This window comes from Euphorbia lathyris, chromosome 9, assembly GCF_963576675.1.
Source record: "Euphorbia lathyris chromosome 9, ddEupLath1.1, whole genome shotgun sequence".
NCBI classification, from domain to species: Eukaryota; Viridiplantae; Streptophyta; class Magnoliopsida; order Malpighiales; family Euphorbiaceae; genus Euphorbia; species Euphorbia lathyris.
Window position 1 is genome coordinate 15,752,785 of NC_088918.1, and position 27,508 is coordinate 15,780,292.

General features: G+C 37.8%; 1 protein-coding gene across 1 annotated transcript; it reads right to left on the minus strand.

The window, feature by feature from the left end:
* Positions 1-505: 505 nt before the first annotated feature.
* LOC136205436 (uncharacterized) lies at positions 506-15,260 on the minus strand. The gene is made up of 20 exons (XM_065996024.1): positions 15,044-15,260; positions 14,820-14,952; positions 14,454-14,561; positions 12,702-12,898; positions 10,798-10,936; positions 9,565-9,716; positions 9,317-9,400; positions 9,168-9,230; positions 8,700-8,828; positions 8,397-8,609; positions 6,610-6,729; positions 5,497-5,546; positions 4,909-5,071; positions 4,655-4,792; positions 3,240-3,362; positions 3,049-3,147; positions 2,067-2,156; positions 1,862-1,946; positions 1,243-1,373; positions 506-1,159 (listed from the first exon to the last, which is right to left on the minus strand). Exons 4-20 carry the CDS (start codon positions 12,828-12,830, stop codon positions 1,013-1,015), a joined length of 2,055 nt encoding a protein of 684 aa, XP_065852096.1. The 5' UTR covers positions 12,831-12,898; positions 14,454-14,561; positions 14,820-14,952; positions 15,044-15,260; the 3' UTR covers positions 506-1,012.
* Positions 15,261-27,508: the final 12,248 nt, after the last annotated feature.

Genomic DNA, 27,508 nt, shown 5'->3' on the forward strand with positions numbered 1-27,508 from the left:
ATTATTATGAAATAAGAAAAATCTCTACAAAGACTTAGGATTAAGTGTTAACTTATTATACTTGTGATTGCTATGAATGTTTTTAAAAAAATGTGTTATACGATATTTTGAAACCATAAAAAGTTTTGATGGCATTTCTAGGCATTACAATTACAAAGTTAATGCATTTTTAAGTAGAAATTAATATTTTATGAAGTAATCGATAGAATTACTCTGAAATTGAGGAATTTATATCAAGGACCCGGTCCTTAATATAAACCCCATAAAATTAACATCAACCGAGCATTTGAAGAAAAAAAAGCATCCAGTAGTCATTCTATAGAGGAAAAGACTCATAAACTTGGTACCTCTATACACCAGAATGAAGATGAAATTGTGTAGACAATTAAGGAATGGAACTTCCCCAAACGATATTAAGACTGTTTTTTTAACTGAAATTAAGTAAACTGAACTGAGTAATATTGAACTGAAATGATAATATTTTAGACTTTAAAAATAGCAATAATTAAAATAAATAAGTTTATAATAATAATAATTATTATTATTATTATAATTATAATAAATTACTGAATCGAACTTAAAATTACTAAACTAAATGCTACTGAACTGGAATAAATAAAAAAGGAAGACAGTCATCCACGTGTGGAAATAATAATAACATACATGGTGGATCCTATTCCTAATTCTCTATGATCTGAACAACTATCATTTAGACATGATATTTGGATCTCATGTAAAAAACTATTTCAGGTGTACCAACTGGATCACACAACTCACCAGCAAAGTACACACAATGGGGTTGGTTATATAGCAGCTAGCTAATTACATAACATCTCAATCACCCTATGCTCTCACCCACCTTCCAAAACTCAACCATCCATATGAGCATCAAAAATTTTATCACTGACTTGATCTGTCTAACCTCTGAAAACTACTTCATACTTGGTGGGCCATAACTTGGCCAAAGCAGCGAAAAACGAATAAATAATAATGGCCAAGAGCGTTACTCTCATCACCTGCGCCGTCCAGAATTTGCATGCTGGTGGTGAGGCTTACTATCATTTTTTATCCTATCTGCGTACATAGGGAGACGAATAATCTCCCCGATCTCATTCAGTAATACCTCCTCCGTGATGTTGTCCTTGATACTTCGCATCACCTGTATAAAGCAGTAAGCATCTCATTTAGTTCACAGCTCATGAGCTGATAGAAACATTTAGGACAAAAAATGCCAAGACCAACCTTCCTGTAGGTGTTAAAATCATTGGGTGTATTTTTATCTGTCCTGATCCGCATACACTCCCAAACCTGTTCCTCTGAATCCCAAGAACACTCTATGATTTTTCCTGAGTATGAAGCGGGATCTGAACCACCTGCAAGTATAATGAGAGTGGGTATTAGGACAAGAAAATAAATCCTACTTGGATAAGCGAAGCACATCATAGTAGCAAGAACATACAGAACAACTTATAAAAGCAAAACAATATGGTAAACCAAGAAATTAATAATTCTACAAAATCTACATACTTAATAACATCACTTGATGCAAATTTCTAGCCCACTGAAACTCTGTTAGATGGAAAGCAATTGATACCAATCAATTACTTTCCTTAACGAGAGGTTGCTGTGACGAATAATCCAAATTGCAAATTACATTATTTTGAATCCAAATGCTATTCTTTCAGTATGATCACCGACACCTAGAAAAGAGCACCATGCCAAGCTGACCAAATTGAAAACCACAAACATTTTCCGCCTTTGAAGTATAGTTTGCAAAGAGTAAAAAGTTCAAATTCGAAATTCTCAATAGACGTGCAAATTGTTCAAACTTTCCAAGTATGATACTGAAATTGACATCAACCTTTGAAAACAACTGTATTCCCCTCCATCAGCTTCTTTTTCCCTCGTTCAAACAGATACAAGAACTGACGATCATCAGCATCCACCTGTCAAAAGGTTCAACTCTATCAGGGTGAAGTATTCCAATGAAATTTGAGGCTAACAAGGAAGGGCTTAGACAGGAAAAGATATTAGAAAAGTTAAAGAGGTAAAGTTGATCGAATAACCTCAAATAGAAAATCAACTGAATTCATATTAGCATACTTCCACTTCAGGAGCCCTTCATGGGTGCGAGTAACATAGGGATCATCCCATCCCTGCATGCAGAACAATGAATGATCACTGCATCATGCCTTAAAAACAGAATAAAATCTAAGATCACAAGCAGTAAATGACAATCTATAATACAAAACACATAGAGAACCATCAAACCGAGTAGAGAGCTGAATGTATAAAAAGTAAACCCCATGGCAAGACCTTGACACCTAAACAATCAGGGAAACTGATACGTACCACTGATTGGCGATCAAAATTAATATGGATCCTAGTATTTGTAGAATGAAAGGGTAATGGCTATTAAGTTCAGTTCCATCTGAGTCTCTGACATTAAGTTCTTTTGTTTAAAAAGTTGTCAGAATTGTTAAGTTCATTGCATAACTAGTTTATGGAAACAATTCAAGGAAAAAAAAAACTATGTTACACGGACATGGACATGGACACGGAAACGGACACGCTATTTCTAAAACATAACCTACATAAAATAGCCTACAAACGGAAATGGACACAGACAGGAAACACAGAAACACTACTAACTAGAAGTGTCCGTGCAACATAGAAGAAAAATGATTGCTACACTCCTTGAGGTTTGATCATACAGCTACCAGATTCTTGTATTCTTAGAATCAAATTATAACATCCATAATATAAAAGAATTCTGAGAAATATTTTATAGTAGAAAGAAGTTCAAACCTCAAGGATATCAAGATTCACTTTTAAGAAATATAGAGACTCGCTTGTAGTTATAGTCAAATCTCAGGGGTAGACAAAATAATTTTACTGGAAAAAAGTGCACGACATTTTTTGGGAGAAACTGAAAACTCCCCGGCATAATTGTTGATAAGTGCAAGAAATTCATAAGTTGAAACATTATCAGAATTCTACTACAGTACTACATGAAGGGTACTCATAGTGCTCTGTAATCCTAATCACCTGAAAAATAAGGCCATCTGCCTCGTGCGAGAGCTTTGGAATGAACTCCTTCAAGAGCCTGGTCACAGTAGTAAGCGGCCAGAAATCTTTTCTCCTAACCTGATAAACACTTCCAAGAGGTCATTACTAGAACTGAGTTAGCTACCAAGAACCAGGTAAGACACAACATACAGGGGTTTTCAATCACATACCCTGAAGGGTTCCAAGTCATATCTGTAATAAGGATTCCTGCTCTGGTATATATTATGCCGCTCAGAATTGCGAGGTTCGATAACTTCTTTTTCAAGCATCTTCCATCGTTCATAAAAAGGCCTCTGCAGCAATTCTGAAAGATTATTTATAGGTTTTGCAAAGGCAGAAATTTGTTACCCTATGTACAACCTGTATTTTCATAACCAAGATAATATTCACCTTATAATTCATCAAATAGAGACAATTCCAAAAATTGGATGATTCAAGCCGTTCAAAAAAATAGTTAAAACTTATCCTAGTAAATATGAAAAGATCAAATGCAAACAGAAAATACCAACTCGAAGCAAGGTTCTAACTCTCTCTGCGCCAAGCAAAGCGGAAAACTAACCTCTTCTTTGATTCAACAATTATGGGAAAGCATTCCCGTAAAGAATTCCAATCCCCTAATTTAAAGAAGTCCTCAACCAAATACATTCATGCAATTTTACACAAAAATGAACATCATTAGTATTCATTAAACCCAGTCGATATAATGGCAAACCAAAAAGTATAGCTGAATGGCAGTCTCAGTAATCTCATCCTTATAATTGTTACATATGTTGGTGTTTTCATAGTCCAATTTGTCCCTTTTACTTCAAAACTCAATTTGTAACGCTGGTGGGGAGGGCAATCAAAGAAACAGACCCACAGCTCTGCAAAAATCATCTAAATTACATACTAATATCATCCTTCTATCTGTTTGGAACTAATAAATTTCACAGTTCTGCAAAAAACATCTATAAATTCCATGCTTGACATGCTTGGAATTTTCAAAACATTGTCATATAAATTCTCAAATTTTAGAGTTTGGACCTTTCAACTTGGGGAAAAAGCGAGAGAGAAGTTTGAAATTCAACCAAAATCAATATCATAAAGATAATTGATCAATAAGTCAAGCAACGAAAAAATATACATTCTACGTATAAACCAAAAGCAAAAAATTTGGCAATGTCTTGAACTGAGAACTTATTAAGTGAAAAGCACCTCTAGAATTTCATCCCAACTTAAGGGTAATGACCTATGTTGCACGGAAACAGACACGGGAAACGTTTCTATAAAAATATAGCTAGGAAACGGACACAAATCGCAGAAACGCTAGTGACGAAGAGTTTCCAATGCAACATAGGTAATGACCATTTGCAGGCTGAAAAGTGAGCACCAACGACTTTCAACAAAAATTTAACGTGACACATAAAGGCACTTTGTTCTTGATATTGAACAGGAAGCAAACATGTGCTTATTGCTAAAAGAGTTGTTGAAATCATAATGATAATAGTAGTAATAATAATAATGTACATAAGCAAAAGCATGACCACAGCATTCATTTGCTTTTAGATACATAATACAGGGTGTTATTTTTCACAACAAATCTAACCTCAAATACAGACATTTGATTGATTGCCATCATATCATAGATGAGGTATCTTCTTTCCTGTTTCTGGGAATCAGGCAAAGCATCAATGATCATCTCCCCATCAAGTAAGGTATAGTGGTGTGTCTTGTCAGTTATAGCCTGACACACAAAAATAATGAAAAGAATCATATTGATAAGTCATTAACCAAGAAGCTATACTAATGAGGTCTCTATGTCAGAAACCACCATAATAGAACAGATTCTTAGATACATACTTCATTAGTGCTTCTGCAAGGAAACCTCATCTGTACCCTTCTAAAATTAAAACTCCTATCAATTAAGTAACAACCATCCATCATAATCAGCATCATGTAGCGTGTTCCATCAGCTTTCCATGTTGCATAATAATATCGCTGCCTTAATAGCTGTAGATTATCCCTGCACACCACAACAGAGAAATTTCCAGAATACATAAAACTTGAATAAAAATTATCTAAATTATCTCCATAATCACTAGCATTCGTTCAAACAAAGAAAAAGTCACAACAACCTAATGGTAATTGATCAAGTTTTTTCAGATTAGTAAGGTGTGCTATTTTCAATGTCAGTTCTAATATAAAATCAATTGCATCACAATACTGCGACAAGAAGACATTAAAACTCAATGAGTTTATATTGTCTTTTGAGGTAGGAAGGTTGGGGTAGGGCATGGAAGTTTAAAATTTATTCTTCCTACTAGCATTTCAAGTTTTATGAATCAAAATCACAACCCAACACAGAATAACAAGGAATTGCAAGCATACAGCCTTTACTCAGGTGGTTGGGAGAGCGCAGAACATGCAAAAGAAAGTTCAGATTCAAACCTGTTAAGAGATACTGGATGTGACCCTGGGAATTGCGGGTTTGCTCTTGCCTGAAATTGAAGGAACAAAAAATATAAAGATAGAAATGAAGGGGTATACATAGTATATGAATAAGGATCTCCATATATCTCATACCCATGACTCGTGCATTCATATTCAGAATAAAAAATAGTATACAACATCAAAGAAAAGAGAGACATCTTCTGAGGCATGTATTAATAAATAACAGAAAATTTGCTCGAGGAATGGAACCCTCTAGCAAATACAATATTATATTAACAATATTAGAGATTAAGCAAATCTATTTATACATGTATATTATACTTGTTAAAGAATTGCCTCAATCAAGGCTCTCGGTCCTGCGCCTTATTACCCCTAAGGTGTGTTTAAAAGGCACTCGTGTGTGCACCTCGCAGGCTCTCCTCAGGCACGCCATCAGATTTTGGTTAGGTTTTTAATTTATTTTATTGCTCTCATTAAAATAAAAGGTTGAGTAATCTCAACAACTTATCCCATTTAGTAACTTAGATCTAAACTGTTGATCTAAGTAAAAAAGAATAGAAGACGTAAAAATAGAAGGGAGGGAAGAGTAAGAGACGTAAAAGAGGAGCTCCTGCTCCTGCACTACGACGCAAGCCGTGTGAGAGCTAGGCCATCTATGTCACTTACAGATAAGGAGGATGAATATGGAGAGGAGGAAATTGAAGATCAAAATGACAATGAAGAGGACGATATTAATCTTGAGGAGGATATTGAGGATGATTATTAGTTTTTTTGTGCTCTTTTTGAATGACAGTAATGCTTATTAGTTTATGTGCATTAGTTAAGTTCAATATTATGTTTTTATGTGGCTTTGTCTTGTTTGTGTGGTTATAAGTGTGTGCTTTAGTTTATCATTACTTGTGCTTTAACTAGTAATAGAGTATTAGTGACATTAGTATCACATATTGATATTTAGATTTTGTATATTTTTTTTTTCTCATTTACTGCGCCTTTAATAACAATATTGTATATGCAAGTAATGCTAATTAAAACACATTAGATTTATAAAATTACAGGCATTTTGAAATATAAGAATTGCCAGCAGATACAAATTGTTGAAAACATCTTTACCGGAATAGTCAGCTTAAGTATTTGGTAGACAAAATGCCGCATAGCAATCAACTGATCATTTGGTATTTCATCTCCCAGTACATCATCATTTGTCATGTGTGCATCTGTCTCATGATTTTCCTAAAGAAATAAAAGCATAATACAAAAATCATGTCAAGCAAAACAATGTCATTTTACACTAGCTAAAAAATAAGAGGAACCTCTGCCCCTACCCATAGCTCCAACTGACCTCCCTCAAATCAAAATCAAATTTGAAATTTTCTATTTCAACAATATTAAACTAAAGCGCCCACCTAGTGGAGCATAGGGGACCAAGAGATTTTTTTTTCCCTGCAAAAACCTATGCTAAAACAAATTAATACTAAGAACTTGAAAATAAAACAAAAACTATTAGAAACTAATCTCTTGACATTCTCTCAAGGAAAGAAATATGTTATTTCAAATGGTAATCTGGAGTATATACATCTCATGTTATTTCTTGACTGGAAGTTCATGGTCAATTTTATTGAACATGATACCTCTTATAGGAGACAGGAAACAAGTTGCAAAAGGAAAGATTACTAAAAAAACTATCTAGCAGACCTATTTAAAAGAACATTAGTCCTTGAATAAATAAAACGCTACCTGTTGTAATTCATTATGTCCACAACATAGTCAAAACCAACTAAAAAATAGGCTTAATACATCATTTGCCCCTTGAACTTGTCCAAAAAGGTTGATTGGCCCCCTGAACTTTCAAAGTGCTCCGATAGCCCCCTGAACTTACATGGAATGTTCAGTTAGCCCCCTGAACTTGCGTAAAATGTAATCAATTGATCACTCAGTCGTAAAAAAGTAAGTTAAATCCGAAAGATATATTCCACGCATTTTAGAATGTTATTACATAATTAAAAAATAGATTAAAAATGAAGTTATTGCTTGTTCAACTATACAACTTGTCTTCTCTAATATTAGAATCGTATACTCCGATTTTGGTCGTTTTACTTTTTTTAAGACTCGTGGAATATATCTTCCACATTTAACTTACTTTTTTTACGACCGAGTGATCAGTTGATTACATTTTACGCAAGTTCAGGGGGCTAACTGAATATTTTATGCAAGTTCAGGGGGCTATCGGAACACTTTGAAAGTTCAGGGGGCCAACCAACCTTTTTGGACAAGTTCAGGGAGCAAATGATGTATTAAGCCTAAAAAATATTAGCCAACAGTCTGTCAATTGTATATATCCCTATCTCTACCATTGACTACTGCATAAGAAAATACCAGAGATGAATTTAAACCCTGTATGGCCTTCATCAACTCTAAAGCACTAAATCATCATGCATATTCCTCCCTTTCACCATTTAAAATAAGTGGTTCAACGCAAAAAGGCAAGTTTTTGAACTCAGTGAAAAACTTAAACCAGATCCTGAGTACAATACCACCAGACTTTACCACCAAACTGAATGACATTATTGTGTGAACATTACTATGTTGTGAATGTCTCGTCTCCTCTTCGTTTTGAATTGCATGTTTGCTACTTAAGCATTTTCTTCAATATGTCAATGCCAACAATGATTTATGCTACCCATCTAGTACCTCAACCAACATATTGGAAGAAGTTACATTCATGGATGTCGGAAAAAGAAAATGCATCTAAACATTCATGCCATGAAAGTTTAGTTCCAAACTAAAGAAAAGCCTACAATCATAGATAGAAAGAATGCACAAATTGCCTTATATGTGCCATTAACAGATATATCAACAGTTAAAAACAGATTTACTTTTACTTAAAAAATTATGCATACATGCAAAGGGGCAGCTGAACCTCCATCATCATCATCATCATCATCCGGTACAGCTTCTCCATTAAGATCTAGATCAGAAGATCTCTTCCACTCCGGCGTTGGTGGACAAACAACCATTTCTGGCTTTGTTTCATGATAAAAATCATACAAGCCCTTAATATAGTCTGGTTTGTAGATTCCTGGAGGGCGTACATCAGCGAACAATTTTATTGCCTACACAAACAGAGATTTTAGGTTAAGTAGCTTGCAGCAAAGCTACTTAGTAAGTTTGAATTGTGATCAAATAGAACTTAGAAAACAAACCTGTGTCACAGACATAGGTGTCGAGCGCATAATATAGTGTACAATCATATAACCCGTGCGATTATGCCCGTGTGTACAATGAACAAGAATATACTTTTTATTCTTTTGACGAGCAGTAAACTGTATGACCTGAAAAGCTAAGCAAGCACAGATCACATAACCACAAAGTAAGTTACCACCACGTACATCATTCTAATTTCTAAGCTATGTTGCACGGATACTCTTTTTCACTAGCGTTTCTGCGTTTTGTGCCCCATCCCCATCCCCATTTCCACTTCTTTATTGTTTCCATTATGGTTTCCTAGCTATATTTTTTTAGAAATGACATTTACGGGTATTCGTTTCTGTTTCCATTTCAGATTCTTTTTATGCAACATAGTTTCTCAAGTAATGGTCTACATAGTACACAAGTAATCATCATGAGAAGAGAAGCTATACACACAAAGAAGTGTATTAAGAAGCATATACCTCATTAACAAAGCTATTCACAGACGCATTATCAGGAACAGCATCACGCCCTCTGCATTGAATCTACGCAAGCAAATGACAGAGTCATTCGCTATTAAGATCATACCATCAAATACCCAAAAGAAACAAAAATAAATAACCTGACTTACCTTAACATACTTGATACCCTCTTTTTTCAAATCCCCAGTTGTATAATAACGGGAAGTATTCGTCAAATCAATCACCAGACCAAGCTGAAAAACAAGTGAAACTGAACTTAACTACAAAATATAGAAACATCAGTTCATTAGGAAACAAAGCATATTTAATTTACTGAGCCGTGCATGCATGTGCATGTGGACGAGTGGGGAGTTCAAGCAAAGTCACCCAAGGATTTCAGTTCCTATTATTTATTTACCTTTCTCTGTAATACTCTCTGTTGATGAATCACTTGTTTAAAGGAGTATCTTCTTCCAGGAGGAATACAGTCATGATAGGCTTCACCAAGGGGAACTTTGGAAGGAATAATACCATATATTTCCTGACCCGCTGGAGGGCAATCCAACCAACCTACAAATTTTGAGAACTGGGTTGGAGATAGTTGAGAAAAATCCCAATATGCAATATGATCACAACAATGTCTCGACTCAGAAGCGAAAAGAAATGAGTGAGGACGAAACATAATTATCCTCAAGTTACTAAAATGGAGAAAAGGAAAAGACCATCTCCGATTATCATACAGTAATGTAAAACCACATAATGATCACTTTCTAAACATGGTTAAATAGAATCAATAGTTGAATCTACATTCATATAAATAATTGAAGTTCCCTTGAACAATCTCTGGACTCAATCATTTATGTGGCAGTCCAACATCAACTTACTGCAATTAATAAATGCTAGCCACCAATCCCCTGATTTGATCTTCTAGGTAAACGTTTTAAATTTCCAACTGGTAATAACAGGTGATTAGAAAAGGCTGATGTTTCATTGAAGTTACTGTTTCAGCACCAGGGCAGTGAATTTGGTATCACAAATATAGTATGATGCAAGTACAGAAATTGGGAGGAGACAAGGTCTTTGACAAATGGAATACAAACTATAGATGCAGGACTCAGAACTATATTTTTGTCTTGCAACCCACCTTATTCTTGCCTAAGCATATCAGTAATGCACTTGTCGTTTTTTTAGTTTCAGGAATCTAAGTATAGAATTGAAACATTTTGGTATTGCAATCCTAAGGCTAGTGCAAACTATTATCTGAACCCGCATTTCTTCCGATTGGCACAGCAAGATGAACCAGAACAACAGAAGTTTGATCAAATTAAGAAAACCATGTCACATTTATAGATTCACGCTAGGTCCATCAATTTCAGTGCAACATACAATCCGAAGAGAGAGAAAAATCTAAAACCACTTCATAAAAAATTGCAATTTTTCCTTCTATGTAAGGTCCACCTGGACAAAAGTTTGACCAGAGCAAACAATGATGCAATGATATAAGGAACTTGTGCAACGGAATGGTGGCATCAAATGACCGCTATAAAACAAAGAATATGCACATATAACTACTACCTCAAAAGATAAATACGAGCAAATTAATCTAACAAGTAAACTATCTGTGATGACAGAAATTACATCGCAAGCTTACCCGGAGGAAGCTTAGATTTATCATAAGTTTTAAAGTATTTAGGTGGTAAAAATTGATCATGTGCTGGCTGCCGAGACACATGCACATTTCTATCATCTGGTCGTTCAGTCCTCAGCCGCTTGCGTCTTTCCTCGCGTTCCTAACAAAGATGCAAACAAGATCAAACCCACGAGTCAATTTTATCACACGAGGAACCAGCCATTAGCAAAATAAGAAATTATGAAGATGAAGTGGAATAAAATAAAAAAAAGGCTGCAAACACAATCAAATAAAGCAGCTCAGTATACAACCACAGCCATTGGTACACATGCTTGGGACATTCAAGATATGAATACAACTAAACCAATACTTGTGTTGTGTATTAAATCAAGATTAAACAACCTCTCCTGAGGTTCTACTTACCTTGTATAAGTCCAACCTGCACATCCATATTAAATATGATGAAAACAATGTATCCAAGCACACGTCAATTTTTGTCCAAAACTAGCATATTTCATCATAGGAACTTCTCTTAGAAACTAATCACGAGGAAAATATTAGTAATACCTTAAATACTTATGTGATGCAGAATAGAAAGATACAAGAAAGGGGGAAAAAATAATGGCCTATGAGAAGAAAAAGAATACTTGAAATTCATAACTGAAAATGTCAAGTTCTAACTCAAAGGGAGTTTAACATTTTCTAACTTAATATTTCTTAAGAATTTGACATAATAGAAGATGTCAAAAGAAAAAGTTAGACTTCTAAACAAATTCTCATTCTCTATTAATCTAACAATGAGAACATAAAAACTTCTCTCTTTATTTTGGAGACAATGTAAGGGCAAAAATGGCATAATGCCCTTTCTTATAATAAAATTCTACCAAACAGAAAGTACTCATAATCCCTTCTAATCCTTTCAAAACTCCCAAATACAGGTGACTTCTTAATCCGCCATCTATTTTCTCATCTCATCCTATGGATTAAGGGTTACATTGTCCTTACCTAACCTTTTGAATTCCCAAAAGTAGAGCTTTACTCTTCAATTCAACTTCAACTAGCAATTGTCTTACCAAGCCATAGTTTCCATTCTTTTACTCTTTGTGGCTATGTTTGGCAAGAAATTGATAGCTTAGTAAGATTTTTATCCACGCATTGGAAACCTTGGAATATATACAAACATTGAAAACCAGCACATATCTCGGGCTTATGTGAATCATTTCCCAACAATGTTTAATTTTACCTTCAAAAGCATTTCCTACTATTTTTTCCACAATTTGGAAAACTGAAAACATAGAAGAACATGTCATCATGCATCAAAAAGAAAAGATAAATCACTTTCAACGAAAAAAATTCGGTTTTAAAATCAACGAACTTGCAAAGGGGAAGAAATTCACGGGGAAATTACGAAGAATCATAAGTAAAACAGTGGCCTAAATCCATCAAAGAAAGCAACTATTTTTGAAGCAACTCTGTTAAATACAGCTTCCTTTTTCATGTAAACCACATACAAAATGAATGCATCAAAATTCTCATGGTTTTTTCTATCGAAAAATAATTAGGTTTCCAGTATGTGCTCCAATGCAAGGGAAAAGAATTGGTCGATCACAATGTCACAACAAACAACTGAAAACTACATTTTATTGCCAAAATATTTTCCACTAGCAAATTATGTTAATAAAATGCCAAGTATTACTACTAGAAGAAAAAAATAAGGAAAGAAGTCCTAATCACAAAGAACATCAAACAAAGATCTTAAGTTACCACTACACTTTGTTTCCATTACAAAGAGGTAGAGAACTCAATGATTTGCCAGATTCTAGTGACTTGTTAAAAACTAATGATGAAATTCAGAACAATAAATGAGTTCTTCCACAGCAAATTGTTCAAACTTCGAAGCATATAAAAAGGAAAATTATGAATACCCGACGTGCAGTTTCAACAGCACTTTCAAAACGTTCTTCTGGAGGACTGAATTCATCTCCATGATCTCCAAAATTATCCTCTTCATCTTCAGGCACTGGCGATACATTTAAGTCCATCGTCACAACCATTCAACAGCCACCACACAACATTTAACAACATGAAAATCTTAAATAGTGTTGCTCCCTCTTCTAGCAGTCTGTGACACCAAAAGAGAATATGATTAAATTTTTAAAGGCACACCAAACAAAAATTGTTATTTAAGCTTAATATAATTAATCAATGCAAAGAACTAGGTCACTGCTTGAAATCACAAATGTCAATAAAATTGAAATTATCTTTTGTTATGATAAAAGCTGAGAAACTAATGCAAGAGCAAACAAAGAGGACTGAAGTAAGGAGCTTGAAGAGGTTTTTAATTTAATGATCAATCCATGTCAAGAGGATAGTGTAGAGATTCAAAGTCAGGGGAGAGAGAGAGGAAATCCACGGATCGGGGGTTTGGAACTCTAATGTCTCTATGTGTGTATAAAATATATGTAAATTAACTAAAAACGTGTCTTGTATACATGGTTTTAAAAACCAGAGGGTTCAGGGATCAATGTGTTCAACCGGTTGATCCAGACTAGTTGAACCAGATGACAATCATAAATAAATAATATATATGTAAAATAAAATTCTAATAAATTAATGAAGCTTTGACATAGAAAAGTAACAAATAAACGAAGCTTTGACATATAAATATATACGGAATAATTAATTGGGTTAAATGCATCATTGGTCACTGAACTTACATGGTTGTCTCAAAATGGTCACTCAACTTCAGTTTGTCTCAATAAAAACACTCAACTTTGAGTTTTGTCTCAATTAGGCCGCTCTGACGATTTCAATGATTAAAAAGCATAATGATGAAGTAGGTGACATGTCAGCATGAGTAAATTCGGATCTCTGACCGAAACGACATATGACATCCACGTGTCGGTCACATGGCTATAGGGATGTAAACAGGGCGGGGATTTGGTTTTCCATCCCCATCCCCGCCTGAACGGGGATTCCCTCCCCATCCCCACCCCACGGGGAAACTGCGGGTGCGGGGAATCACCGTTTACCCATTTAGTACAAAATTATCAATTATAGTAAATTCTAAATTAAATCACCTTCATAATTTCATAATTCCATTAAAAAAATACCAAATCACACAATTACCTAAAAATACCAACAAAATTATTCATAATTTTGTCATCCATCACCACATCAAAACCATCTCATGAGTTGTCATAAACTTAAGGAAACAAAAATTGTCATAAAACTCAAACATTATATGGGTATTTATTTAATGTTATTTACATTAAAGTAATTTATTTATTTCCAACAGACTAATATTGATAGCTTATATAAATATGTGATACAACTACACCTCAACTTTACAAATCAAGAATTCCTTTACATTGTTCCCTTTCACAACTAAATATTTACCATTACTTAACATATTTTTGTGTATGGTTATTAATTCAAACCTGCACATGCACAAAAAGTATGAAAACATTTCCCTTACAGTTTTTGTCTAATACACATGAAGTATAAATCAAAAGGAGACTTTCTTATTCTTCTGTCCGAAAACGGAAAGGTTCAACAAATCAAACCTGTATAGTAGCAAAGCTACTTCTCACACCTATAACTGAACAGGCCAGCATCATATGTGAAAATAACACAAACCAAACCTGACTTGCATAAATCTAAATGTCGATTCACACCTTTACGATATCTCCAGAAACTTTCCCCTTGTACCGACTTGTTATTTCAATAGTAGCTTTATCACTCTGTACTTCACATACAGGTTGAAATTCCTCAACTTCATCGCCCTGTCAGAACAAAATCAACAATCATTTCTGTAGATTATTTCCATAGAACAATTATACTATATAATGAGATGAACCAAGGAGTACTAGCGATCACAGTAACAACTAGTAGATCTGACTAAATCTATGAGCAATATTCTAACCCCTGATGATTCAAAATTCTAGTGAACTCAATTTAATACCTCAAAATCAATACAAGGACTCAAGATTGCAAATTACACATACAAACAGAAATATTACATAAGACTCGCAGTCACTAACCTCTTGCACAAACCATTTCAGAAGCTCGCATTCGGCAATACCTTCACCGGTTTTCAACAATCCCACCGGCTGCAAGATCCGCTAATTCATGACTCGAAAAGAAACGTGCATTCACCTTGTATTGAATGTTAAACTTCATAAAACGGAGGGAGAAAATAAATCAATAACCATCACAAATCATCTATAACCAAATACAAATCATCTATAACCAAATACAAACTTACCCGAGTTTAGATTTTGTGCAGAAGAGGTGGAGATCGAGAGGTGGAGGAGGTGGAGGCGGCGGTGGAGTGGAGAGCGAGTAGGAAAAGCCGCTCCCTGTTTCCGGCGCCGTGATAAGTCGAACGACTGGAGATACGAACGGCGGATTGCGAGGTAGCGGTGTGCAAGGTGGAGGTGGCGCTGGAAGTTAGAACCCTAGAAAATAACTAAAGCAGGAGATATACGGAACAAGAGAAAACATCTACTACTTTTAAGTTTTTGGCTTAATACATTATTAGCCCCTGAACTTGTCCAAAATGGTTGATTGGCCTCCTAAACTTTCAAAGTGTCTCGATAGCCCCTTAAACTTGCATAAAATGTTCAGTTAGCCTCCTGAACTTGCATAAAATGTAATCAATTAATCACTCGATTGTAAAAAAGTAAGTTAAATGCGGAAGATACGTTGCACACATCTTAAAAAAGAAAAACGACCAAGATCGGGGTATGCGATTATAATATTAGAGAAGAAATTGTTTTATAGTTGAATAAGTAAGAAATTCCTTTTTAACATGTTTTAATCTATTTTGTGAAGTATGTAATAATATTCTAAGGCACGTGTAACATATTTTCCGCATTTGACTTACTTTTTTACAACCGAATGATTAATTGATTACTTTTTACGCAAGTTTGGGGGGCTAATTGAACATTTTATGCAAGTTCAATGAGCTATTGAGACACTTTGAAAATTCAGGGGTCCAATCAACTATTTTGGATAAGTTCAGGGGGCAAATGATGTATTAAGCTTTTTATAAATTATTTAAAAAATTTAATATTTGTTAGTAGTTAGTGAATGGTTGACAAGAAATAGAATGGGTCCAAATGGTTAAGGCGTTTGATTTTGTTTCAATTGGTTAGAGGTTTGATCCTTCAAGTCTACATTTAAGTAAAAAAAAATCATAAAAATAACCGACACGTGGATGTCATGTCTCGTTTTGGTCAAAGATCTGAATTGACTCATGATATGTCACCTATGTCGTCATTTCCATGCTTTTTAATCACTGAAATCGCCAGCGTGACCTAATTGAGACAAACTCAAAGTTTTTTTGTCATAAAAATAACCGACAAGTGGATGTCATGTCTCGTTTTGGTCAAAGATCTGAATTGACTCATGATATGTCACCTATGTCGTCATTTCCATGCTTTTTAATCACTAAAATCGTCAGCGTGACAAAAATAACCGACACGTGGATGTCATGTGTCGTTTTGGTCAAAGTTCTGAATTGACTCATGATATGTCACCTATGTCGTCACTTCTATGCTTTTTAATCACTGGAAATCACCAGCGTGACCTAATTGAGACAAACTCAAAGTTTTTTTCATAAAAATAACCGACATGTGGATGTCATGTGTCGTTTTGGTCAAAGATCTGAATTGACTCATGATATATCACCTATGTCGTCATTTCCATGCTTTTTAATCACTGAAATCGTCAGCGTGACAAAAATAACCGACACATGGATGTCATGTGTCGTTTTGGTCAAAGATCTGAATTGACTCATGATATGTCACCTATGTCATCATTTCCATGCTTTTTAATCACTGAAATCGTCAGCGTGACCTAACTGAGACAAAACTCAAAGTTAAGTGATTTTATTGAGACAAATTGAAGTTGAGTAGCCATTTTGAGACAACCATATAAGTTCAGTGACCAATGATGCATTTAACCCATAATTAATTAAAGGTCACCTTCATATTAAATTTATGAAAAAAAATTAAATTTATTTTGAAGAAGTTGCAGCATTAACTACACGATGGTACAACATTATGGATGAATGATTACAAAATAGAGAAATCGAACATGAGCAGATTTGATTTTCTGCAAAATTAAGCCAGATGCAGCTTCCATTTCCAGCCTATGTAAAAGATAAACAAAAGAAACACCATATAATGTTCAATTTAGCTTCCATTATAACTAAATTTCCGAAGCTAACATGTCAATTTTCTATTGTTTCTTTCCAGAAACCGAACGACAAACATTTTAGCCCAAAATTTTATCAATTTATCTTAAGAGAAGTCCACCGTACTTGAGACGTCGCCGATTAAGTAAAAGTTTTTTTTCATAAAAATAACCGACACGTGGATGTCATATGTCGTTTTGGTCAAAGATCTGAATTGACTCATGCTGATATGTCACCTATGTCGTCATTTCGATGCTTTTTAATCACTGAAATCGTCAGCGTGACCTAATTGAGACAAAACTCAAAGTTGAGTGATTTTATTGAACAAATGGAAGTTGAGTGGCCATTTTAAGACAACCATGTAAGTTCAGTGACCAATGATGCATTTAACCCATAGTTAATTAAAGGCCACCTTCATATTAAATTTCTGAAGAAAAAAAATTAAATTTATTTTGAACAAGTTGCAGCATTAACTACACGATGGCACAACATTATAGATGAATGATTATAAAATAGAGAGATCGAACATTAACAGTTTTGATTTTCTGCAAAATTAAGCCAAATGCAGCTTCCATTTCCAGCCTATGTAAAAGATAAACAAAAGAAACATCATATAATGTCCAATTTAGCTTCCATTATACCTAATACTAACAAGTCAATTTTCTATTGTTTCTTTCCAGAAACCGAACGATAAACATTTTAGCCCAAACTTTTATCAATTTATCTTAAGAGAAGTCCACCGTACTTGAGACGTCGCCGCTTAAGTAAAAGTTTTTTTTTCATAAAAATAACCGACACATGGATATCATGTGTCGTTTTGGTAAAAGATCTGAATTGACTCATGCTGATATGTCACCTATGTCGTCATTTCGATGCTTTCTAATCACTAAAATCGTCAGCGTGACCTAATTGAGACAAAACTCAAAGTTGAGTGATTTTATTCACACAAATTGAAGTTGAGTGTCCATTTTGAGACAACCATGTAAGTTCAGTGACCAATGATGCATTTAACCCATAATTAATTAAAGGCCACCTTCATATTAAATTTCTGAAGAAAAAAAATTAAATTTATTTTGAAGAAGTTGCAGCATTAACTACACGATGGTACAACATTATGAATGAATGATTACAAAATAGAGAAATCGAACATGAACAGTTTTGATTTTCTGCAAAATTAAGCCAGATGCAGCTTCCATTTCCAGCCTATGTAAAAGATAAACAAAAGAAACACCATATAATGTTCAATTTAGCTTCCATTATACCTAAATTTCCGAAGCTAACAGGTCAATTTTCTATTGTTTCTTTCCAGAAACCGAGCGACAAACATTTTAGCCCAAAATTTTATCAATTTATCTTAAGAGAAGTCCACCGTACTTAAGACGTCGCCACTTAAGTAAAAGTTTTTTTTCATAAAAATAACCGACACGTGGATGTCATGTGTCGTTTTGGTCAAAGATCTGAATTGACTCATGTTGATATGTCACCTATGTCGTCATTTCGATGCTTTTTAATCACTGAAATCGTCAGCGTGACCTAATTGAGACAAAACTCAAAGTTGAGTGATTATATTTAGACAAATGGAAGTTGAGTGGCCATTTTAAGACAACCATGTAAGTTCAGTGACCAATGATGCATTTAACCCATGGTTAATTAATGGCCACCTTCATATTAAATTTCTGAAAAAAAATTAAATTTATTTTGAAGAAGTTGGAGCATTAACTACACGATGGTACAACATTATGGATGGATGATTACAAAATAGAGAAATGGAACATGAACAGTTTTGATTTTCTGCAAAATTAAGCCAGATGCAGCTTCCATTTCCAGCCTATGTAAAAGATAAACAAAAGAAACACCATATACAGTAAAACCTCGATAAATGCATATCCATGGGACCGGAAAAAAATATTCATTAAGCGAGATTATTTATTTATCGATAAATGAATTGATAACTGGTGATGAACTTTCGACCGGATTCCTTCCCTGCGGGGGGCATCGTTGGGTTCGACGGGGGGAAGCTCCGATGCCAAAGTCAGTATATGTGTAGTGAATAAACTATAATGAAAGAGTAGGGTTTAGGAGAGCGAGAATGTGTGTACCTCAATAGCTTGGGATGCAAGTTATTTATAGTCATGTAATCGTAACTTCTAGTAACCAGAAAGTCTCCATTAATGCCTCATTAATGGCAGTTACTGATCTCATTCAAGTATGACCGTTAGCTCATTAACGGGTTATTAATTGCCTTTATTGGGAATCGGCTCAACCGTTCGACGGGCGGATCGAGGCATGATGGCGGGTCTCCCGTAGGTTTGACTACGGATGACGTGTGGCGGAGTCTAGGTGATCCGCCACTCGGATGGCTTGCTCGATACGCCATTGCTTCCCGGACCGTCCGAATACGCGGTCGTTTTGGTAAATATCCTCTTTGATCCCGTAGATAATATCTCGATGTTATCAAAAGCCCCCCCAAGTTCCGTTAAAGTCATTTAGGGCTTTTGCACTTCCTGGCGCGCCGTCATGATGAGTCGCATTTATTACCGCTCTGTTCCAGGCCATTCACTACGCGACAGGTGTCCTGGACGCACAGCTCGAGGTAAGTGATGGTACCTTCTTCAACTTCTCTCTTTCTCTTTTTGCCTCACTTGCTAATTTCCTTTCGATCTGGCTTGCGTTTTTTCAGAGCTTTTCCGGCGTCAAGAATTTTCAAAGCTTCTGATTTCCCATGTAAGTGAACCTTTTCGTCTTGTTCTTGTTGCCGCCTGGGTTTTTATGAGTTCTTCCTCTGGCTCTACCATTAAACTCTTTGATTTGACCACTTTCTCTGAGACTTCTTTTAGTTGGACCTCTATTTGAGAGTTCTAATTCCTCCGAAAGTACACCTAGTTGTGATTTATCCGAGTTGCGCAATACGGTGAGGGAGAGTAGGAATCGTCGCCTTTGTTTAATTAGAATCCAAAACCCTTCCGCCGTTGTGGCTCATATTGCTTCGGCGATAGATCCTAGGACCCTTTCGGGGATGGAAGCTTCCCCTTCAACTCCGATTAGAAAAAAGAAGCCTCGTGCAGAGATTACTTTGTCTTGTATGAGCGTCGCGGATCTTGTGGATTTGGCGGATCGCTATCCGTGGATCAAAAATTACGAGACCGAGTTGGTGGCTGCCCATCAGCGACCTGCCTGTCCCCCTAGGGGATTCCTGTCCGTGTACAGTAGTCATGTGGAGAGAGGATTTCGCCTCCCTCTTCCCCGGATTATGGGGGATATATTGGAGTTCTTTGGGATCACTGTCTGCCAACTGCATCCGAATGGCTGGTTGGACATAGCTTTGGATTGTTACTTAGCTTCGAATCTGGGGGTAGTTTGTAATCCTCGTGTCTTCCGATCTCTTCACAAACCCTCAAAGCGTCAAACTGAATCTTTCTACACTTTTGCCAAATTCAAGACTTATTCGCCTTTTGTGACAATATGTCAAACGTCCATCTCTGGGACGAAAAGTTTTTCTTGATTAAAGTGAATGAGGGCGAATCCTTAGGATTCCCATTGAATTAGAACGCTAATCCTCAACACATGGCTGGGGACTTGCATATACTGACCGACAACAATGAGAAAGTGGCGGATCTCATGAAGAGCATCAAGTCGGATGCTTGGACGTACGCCGATGCTCTAGAATTCATGATGAATGACATTCCTCTGGTCCGCCGTGTGGGGGATGTGATTACTTACGCAAAGTTTACTCAACTTGATGAAGGTAACTTTGTTTCTTCCTTGAACCTTGATTATTATTTTTTGTTCCCTTGCTAGGGGTTTGTCTGAGGCCAGTCGCGCCCTTGTAGAGAAGCGTAAAAAACAGAAGGAGTTGGAGGCCCAGAAAGATGCACAGGTGGCGGATCCCAGTAAGATCTCCGGGAAACGCCCTGCGGAGGGTGCCGCGGATCCCCCTCTTAAGAAGAAGAGATCAGTCGCTGCTGGTGGAGAGAAATTACTGGTGGATGCCATGAAAGTTGAGAAGCCTAGAATGGATCTAGAGCAGGTATGTTTACTTTACCGTTTTTCTCCCATCTACTATGGATCCTGATTTTGGCCTTTCTTTTTCTCGCGTAGGTGGTTAAGCCCGGCTTGGGAGGATATTGGTTCGCCAAGTATGGTGATAAAGGGTCCCTGGGGAACGAGTCGGTTATCAATGATCTTGATAAAGCCCTTGGTCAACTCGGTGAAGTGCGAGAGAGTCAAAACAAGTTCTCCGGATCAGCCCATGTCAAGATGGGGAAAAGGGATCTCCTTTCGGTAAGCTTTATTTTCCTTATTTTACATTTTTGGATGAAAGGGTGATCTCCTTTAGGGAGATTTTGTTTTAAATCGCCCTTTGCTTTGCCAAGCGTATACGCACATGCGTGCTATGGAGGCGGATCTACTTTAAGGGGTGGCGGATAAAGCCACCATAAAAAGGCTGGAGAGAGAAGTTGTCATTGCCAGTGCAAATGCTGCTTCCTCCATCGCCCTTAATGAAAGCAAGGACGCAGAGATCCGTATCCTGAAGGAGAAGATGGAGGAGGATGCTAAGAACCACAAAGCTGCCCTGTCGAACTCGGAGATTATGGCGGGTAACCGCGCTTATTACTACGGTGAGCGGATCATGGCCTATGTTAAGCTTACCTACCCCGAAATAGATTTTGTGGATCCAGAATACATGGTCCCTGAGGTTGAGGATTGCATTAAGTATGATAGGATACCTAACATTAAGGATTTCATTTGTGATCAAATCTGGAAGGAGCTGAATGGGTCGGGCGAGGAGAGCAAGCCTGTTGTCGACCTTGAATTGGATGATCTGAGCGAAGCATCCAAAGAGGCGGGTGACAAAGCCAATGACGCGGTGATTGATTGTACGGCTCCTCAGGCGGGAATTGTTACTGCGGAGAATGACGTTCCACCAGAGAGTGCATCTTTAGAGAAAGACACTAAGGAGGATGCCACTGTAAATGTTTAGTTCATTTGTGAATGTAACTAAGTACAATTGTTATTTTTTGATTAATCCTTTTTCGACCGTTAACTTTTACCTTATGCTTTATATCTTTCAGCAAGTAAATTTCTAGGTTTTAGGACTTATTTTGTTGGTTCAAAGTAGGTGGCCAGCCGTACTTTGGAATGTGAGCCTTTTTGAAGGCTTTGAAGCTTTTATTCCTTTTGAGGAAGTTAAGCTGCCTTAGGCGATCGATTTGCTTCCTATCTTTGACGTGAATCGATCCGCTGCCAGGTCTTGGGACTCTTCTTTGGGAAGAGTATTTGAGAGTGTAAAGATCTCACGTCTGAGAAATGTTTTAACTCTGTCTCTGACGGTGATCAATTATTTCCTTTCTTTGAGGTAAATTGATTCGCCGCAGAGAGTATTGTTCTCCTATATTTGAGGAGAAGGTAGTTATGCCATGATGGCATTATTCTACCATGGGAATGCGTTTGTTGCCTCCCCCTTTTTGAATTTGGAATATTTATATTGCTGCAAGAAAATACTTAAGATAGAATTTGCAAGATGAAAATTTCTCTTTATTAAATGGCGATTCGCCTTATTACAACAAATTGGTCTTATGTGTGAGCCTCATTAAAACCTTTAATAAGAAAAAGCACATGGGATAAAACCTTACTAAAGGAAAAAGAGTACTCAAGACCTTGGTTACATTTTATTCTCTGGCGAAATATTTGCGGAGGTTCTGAATATTCCACGTCCGTGGCAATGTGTTCCCCTCCATATCCTGGATTTTGAAGGTGGCGGGTCCAATTTTGGTGACTATCTTGTATGGCCCCGTCCAGGTGATTCCTAACTTTCCTTTGCCCTCTGTGGATTGAATTTTGTCCGCCTTCAAGAGCACTAGATCTCTCGGGTTCAGATCCACGAGCTTGGCGTGTCGGTCATGATAGGCTGCGATCCTATGTTTATAGGCGGCCATTCGTACATAAGCTTTCTCCTTTTTTGCTTCTAGTTGGTCGAGACTTTCCCTCAACCTTCGGTCATTCTTGTCTTCGCAATAGAATAAGACTCTGTCGCTAGGGACCTAAATCTCAATGGGGATCACAACTTCTACGCCATAGGAGAGGGCGAACGGTGATTCACCTGTTGCTGTCCGAGGAGTGGTTCTGTATGCCTATAGGACATTCATTAGCTGATCCATCCACTTTTTGTTATACTCCCCCAGTCTCTTTTTTATGCCTTTTAACGATCGTTCGATTTGTGACTTCAGTCATCCCGTTGGATTGGGGGTAGTAAACAGAGGCGAACATGTTCTGAATGCCTTAACTTTCGCAGAATGTTCTGAACTCTCCACAATTGAACTGCGTCCCATTGTCAGTGATAATCGTGTGGGGGACCCCGAATCTTTCGATGATATTGTCCCTGACAAACTCGACCATCCGCTCTACGTTTATGGAGGAGACAGCTTCGGCCTCTACCCACTTCGTAAAGTGGTCCACAGCTACTACCACATATTTCCTTTGTCTTTTGGTAGAAGGAAAAGGACCGACAATGTCGATTCCCCAGATGGCAAAAGGTCGTCCTTCGACAATGGGCTTTTGCAGGTGCTTAGCCGTGTGAGACTCATTTGCATGGACTTGGCAATTATGGCACGTCTCTACCAACTTCTATGCATCGAGTTCCGCCGCAGGCCAATAAAATCCGGATAACCTGGACTTTTTCAGAATGGAGGCAGATGCCTCATGGGCTCCGCAAGCACCTTCATGTAATTCTTTGAGGATCTCTTGTCCTTCTTCCATCGTAACACATTTCAACCAGGGGTGCCCAAAAGATTTCCGGTACAGCTGGTCATTTATTATGGAGAAGTATGCCACTTTTCTTACCGTCCGTCTGGCTTCTTCTTTGTCTTGAGGCAAAGTCCCATTTGTGAGATACTGTTGGATCGGTGATCTCCAACCTCCCACGACAGGCGTAAGAAGAGCTATGACTTCAGGGGCGAATGTCGGTCTGACTTTTACCTCGAATGGGCACTGCAGGTCCGCCCACTGATCTTTGCTTGAAGCCAGTTTAGCCAAGTGATCTGCTTCTGTGTTTGATCCTCGTAATACGTGAACTAGCTCCCACTTGGTTTCTTTGACCTCCAGATGGTTTAATAGCTTTTTGACCTCTTCTACATATTTGACCAGAGTTTCATCTTTTACATCAAAGTTTTTGATCACCTGATTGACCATCAGCTTAGAGTCACTGTAGATCACAACTCGTTCTGGCGTGATCTCCTTCAGCAGGCGTAGCCCCAATATCAAGGCTTCATATTCTGCGGTATTATTCATTGCAGGGAACTCTAACTTCGCAGTATAATGTAACTTGATGTAGTGAGGTCCCTTGATTACTACGCCTATTCATGCACCTTCCGCTGAAGAAGCGCCATCCGTGTACATCGTCCATTCCTCCACTTTTGGTTTGGGAAGGTTTATGCCCTCTTCGGTGAATTCATTTACAAAGTCTGCCAAGACTTGGCTTTTCAAGGCGGATCTGCCTTCATAACGAACATCAAACTCACCCAGGCGGATTGCCCACTCCATTAGCCTCCCTGAAGTTTTTGGCTTTTGTAAAACTTTCCTCATGGGTATGTTGGTGCGAACGATGACTGTGTGTGCTTGAAAATAAGGTCTTAGGCGAATCGAAGTGGTGACCACAGCCAAAGCCATCTTATCCAATCTTCAATACCGGGTTTCGGCATCTTTTAGGACTTTGCTTACATAGTAGATCGGATATTGTTGGCCGTCTTCCTCCCTTATCATGACTATACAAACTGCTTTATCAGTAACAGAAACATACATGTACAGATTCTCACCTTCCAAAGGTCTGCTCATTAGAGGCGGTTTTGAGAGGAAGCGTTTGATCCCTTCGAAGGCTTGCTTGCAATCTTTATTCCACTCGAATGCTTTCTGTTTTTTGATCACTTCATAAAAAGGTTGGCATCTACGAGCGAAGCATGAGATGAATGGACCAAGTGCCATGATCCGCCCATTAAGGCGTTGCACCTCTCTGACATTTTGTGGCGCTTTCATATCCAGTACAGCTTTGATTTTATCTGGATTGGGTCCTACTCCTTTCTGGATGATCATGTATCCTAGGAATTTTCCATAAGTTGTCCCAAAAGTACACTTCTTAGGATTTAACTTGATGTTGTGATGGTGAAGGACTCCTAAGACTTCTCTTATGTCCTCTGTATGCCTCTCCATGATGATGCTCTTAATGATCATGTCGTCCACATAAACTGAGAAGTTGTCACCCTTTCTTCCTTCGAATATTTTGTTCATCATCCGCTGATAAGTAGCTCCAGCGTTCTTTAGCCCAAAAGGCATGACCTTGAAGCAATAAGTCGCCTAGTGAGTTACAAAGGAAGTTTTGATCCTGTCTGATGGCTCCATGAGGATCTGATGATAACTCGACTTCACATCTGTGAAGGAATATACTGCATGTCCTGCGGTTCCGTCAACTAGGATGTCAATGCAAGGCAAAGGGTAGTTGTCTTTGGGACAAGCCTTATTAAGGTCTATGAAATCGATACACATGCGGTATGATCCGCCTGCCTTTTTAACTAAGACCACATTCGCCAGCCATTGCGTGTAAATAACTTCCTCGATGGCGTCCGCCTTTTTCAGTTTAGCTATCTCTTCCTCTATTACTTTTTGTCTCTCTGGCCCATGATTCCTTCTCTTCTGAGCCACTGGGACCGCGTCTTCGGCAATATTGAGCTTATAAGTGATCACATCTGGACTGACCCCTGTGAGGATCTCATCCTTCCATGCGAACACATCTTCCGATTCGCGGAGAACTTTCGTAACATCCTCCTTAATCTCAACTCTCAGCCCTTTGGCGTTTCGTACCTGCTTACCATCTGCAATGAGGAACATTTCTGTATCTCCCAGGGCCGTCGTAACAAGCTCATCTTCTTCATCATCCTTGAACTAGGGGCGAATTGATAAGGATGCAGAGTATGTCTCCTGAGCAACCTTCTGGTTCCCCTTGATCATCATGCCTCCCTTGGCAGTAGGGATGTACATCGTCAAATGGCGTATCGATATGAGAGCCGCAACCTCCGAGATAAAAGGCCGCCCTAAGATGATGTTGTATGCCAATTGATCATCCATGATGGAGAACTCTAGATCTCCCATCCATACCTGATCTTCATCTGCTAATTCGAATTCCAGTGTCACTTGTCCCTTTGTCTGGATTGTGTGACCTGTTACTCCCAGGATGTCTACGATGGTGGTCTCAATTTGAATAGGATCAACTTTGACCTTGGCGAATGCTCCCCTAGTAATGACATTACAAGAACTGCCAGTGTCAATCATCACTCTCTTCATCTCCCATCCTTCCACCATCATAGTGATGACGAGAGCGTCTGCATGTGGGGGGATGGCTGGGCCAACATCTGCAAAGGGGCGGTTGAGTCATGCTCTATCCAGAGCGATGGTTTTTGCCTTCTTTACTATAGGCTGGTATCCTGGTCCGCCAATGATAACATTAATGACCCCTTTAGCTTTCTTCTTCGGCTCATCTCTGGGTTTATCGCCATCTCCATTCTTATCATTCTGGACGAACCTGTCCAGTTTTCCTCTCTCGATAAGCCTTTCAATCTCCCTAGCCAACTCCCAGCATGCATCTGTTTTATGACCGTTCCTCCTGTGGTATTTGCAATAATTCTTGGGATTTCTCATCGTGTTGGTGTACTCTCCCCCTTTTGGTTTGGGGTGTGAAATACTCCGCTTGTGCTGGCTGTTCTCTATCCACATTAACACTTCGCTTTTGGAGGCGTTTAACGGCGTAAACGATGGCGTATATGCTGATTTGTTCCTAGAGCCCCTTTGCCTATTTCGAGAGGATGAGTCAGAGGGCTTTTCTTTTTCCTTATCCCGCCTTCGGGATTCACCTTTCCCTCTTTTTGGAAGAGACACCGACTCTTTTCGGATGTCATCGACTTCCATGAAATCCTTACACCTCTCCATCAGCTCCGCCATATTCTTTGGTTTATTTCTGATTAGATCCACCTACAAGCTCTTGCAAGTTGTATTTTTTACCACTGCTTCAACTGCCATGGAGAGATCCACATCAACAATGCGAATGCATAACTTATTGAAGTTGTCGACGTACTCTCGAAGAAATTCATTTTCTTTTTGCTTTAGCTCGAAAAGCTTTCGCGATTTAACCACTGGCGGAATGCATCTTGCGAACTTCGTATAAAATTCCCTACTCATATGATCCCAACTGTTTATTGATCCCGGGGGGGGATTGGAACCAATCGTAAGCCGGACCTTTTAGCGTGGTGATAAACATCATGCACAATACTGCTTCACTTGCACGGTTAAGACCAAGCAACATGCGATACTTCCTTGCATGGGCTTCGGGATTATCCTCGCTAGAGTAGGCTTGTATGTTCAGGATCTTAAAATGCCTATCAGTTTCTTCGGCTTCAATCCACGCAGTGAAGGGCGATTCTCGGTTGGCGAATGGATTGTGCCTAGCATTCTCCTCGTTTTGCCTGCGTATCTCTGCCCTAATCTGAT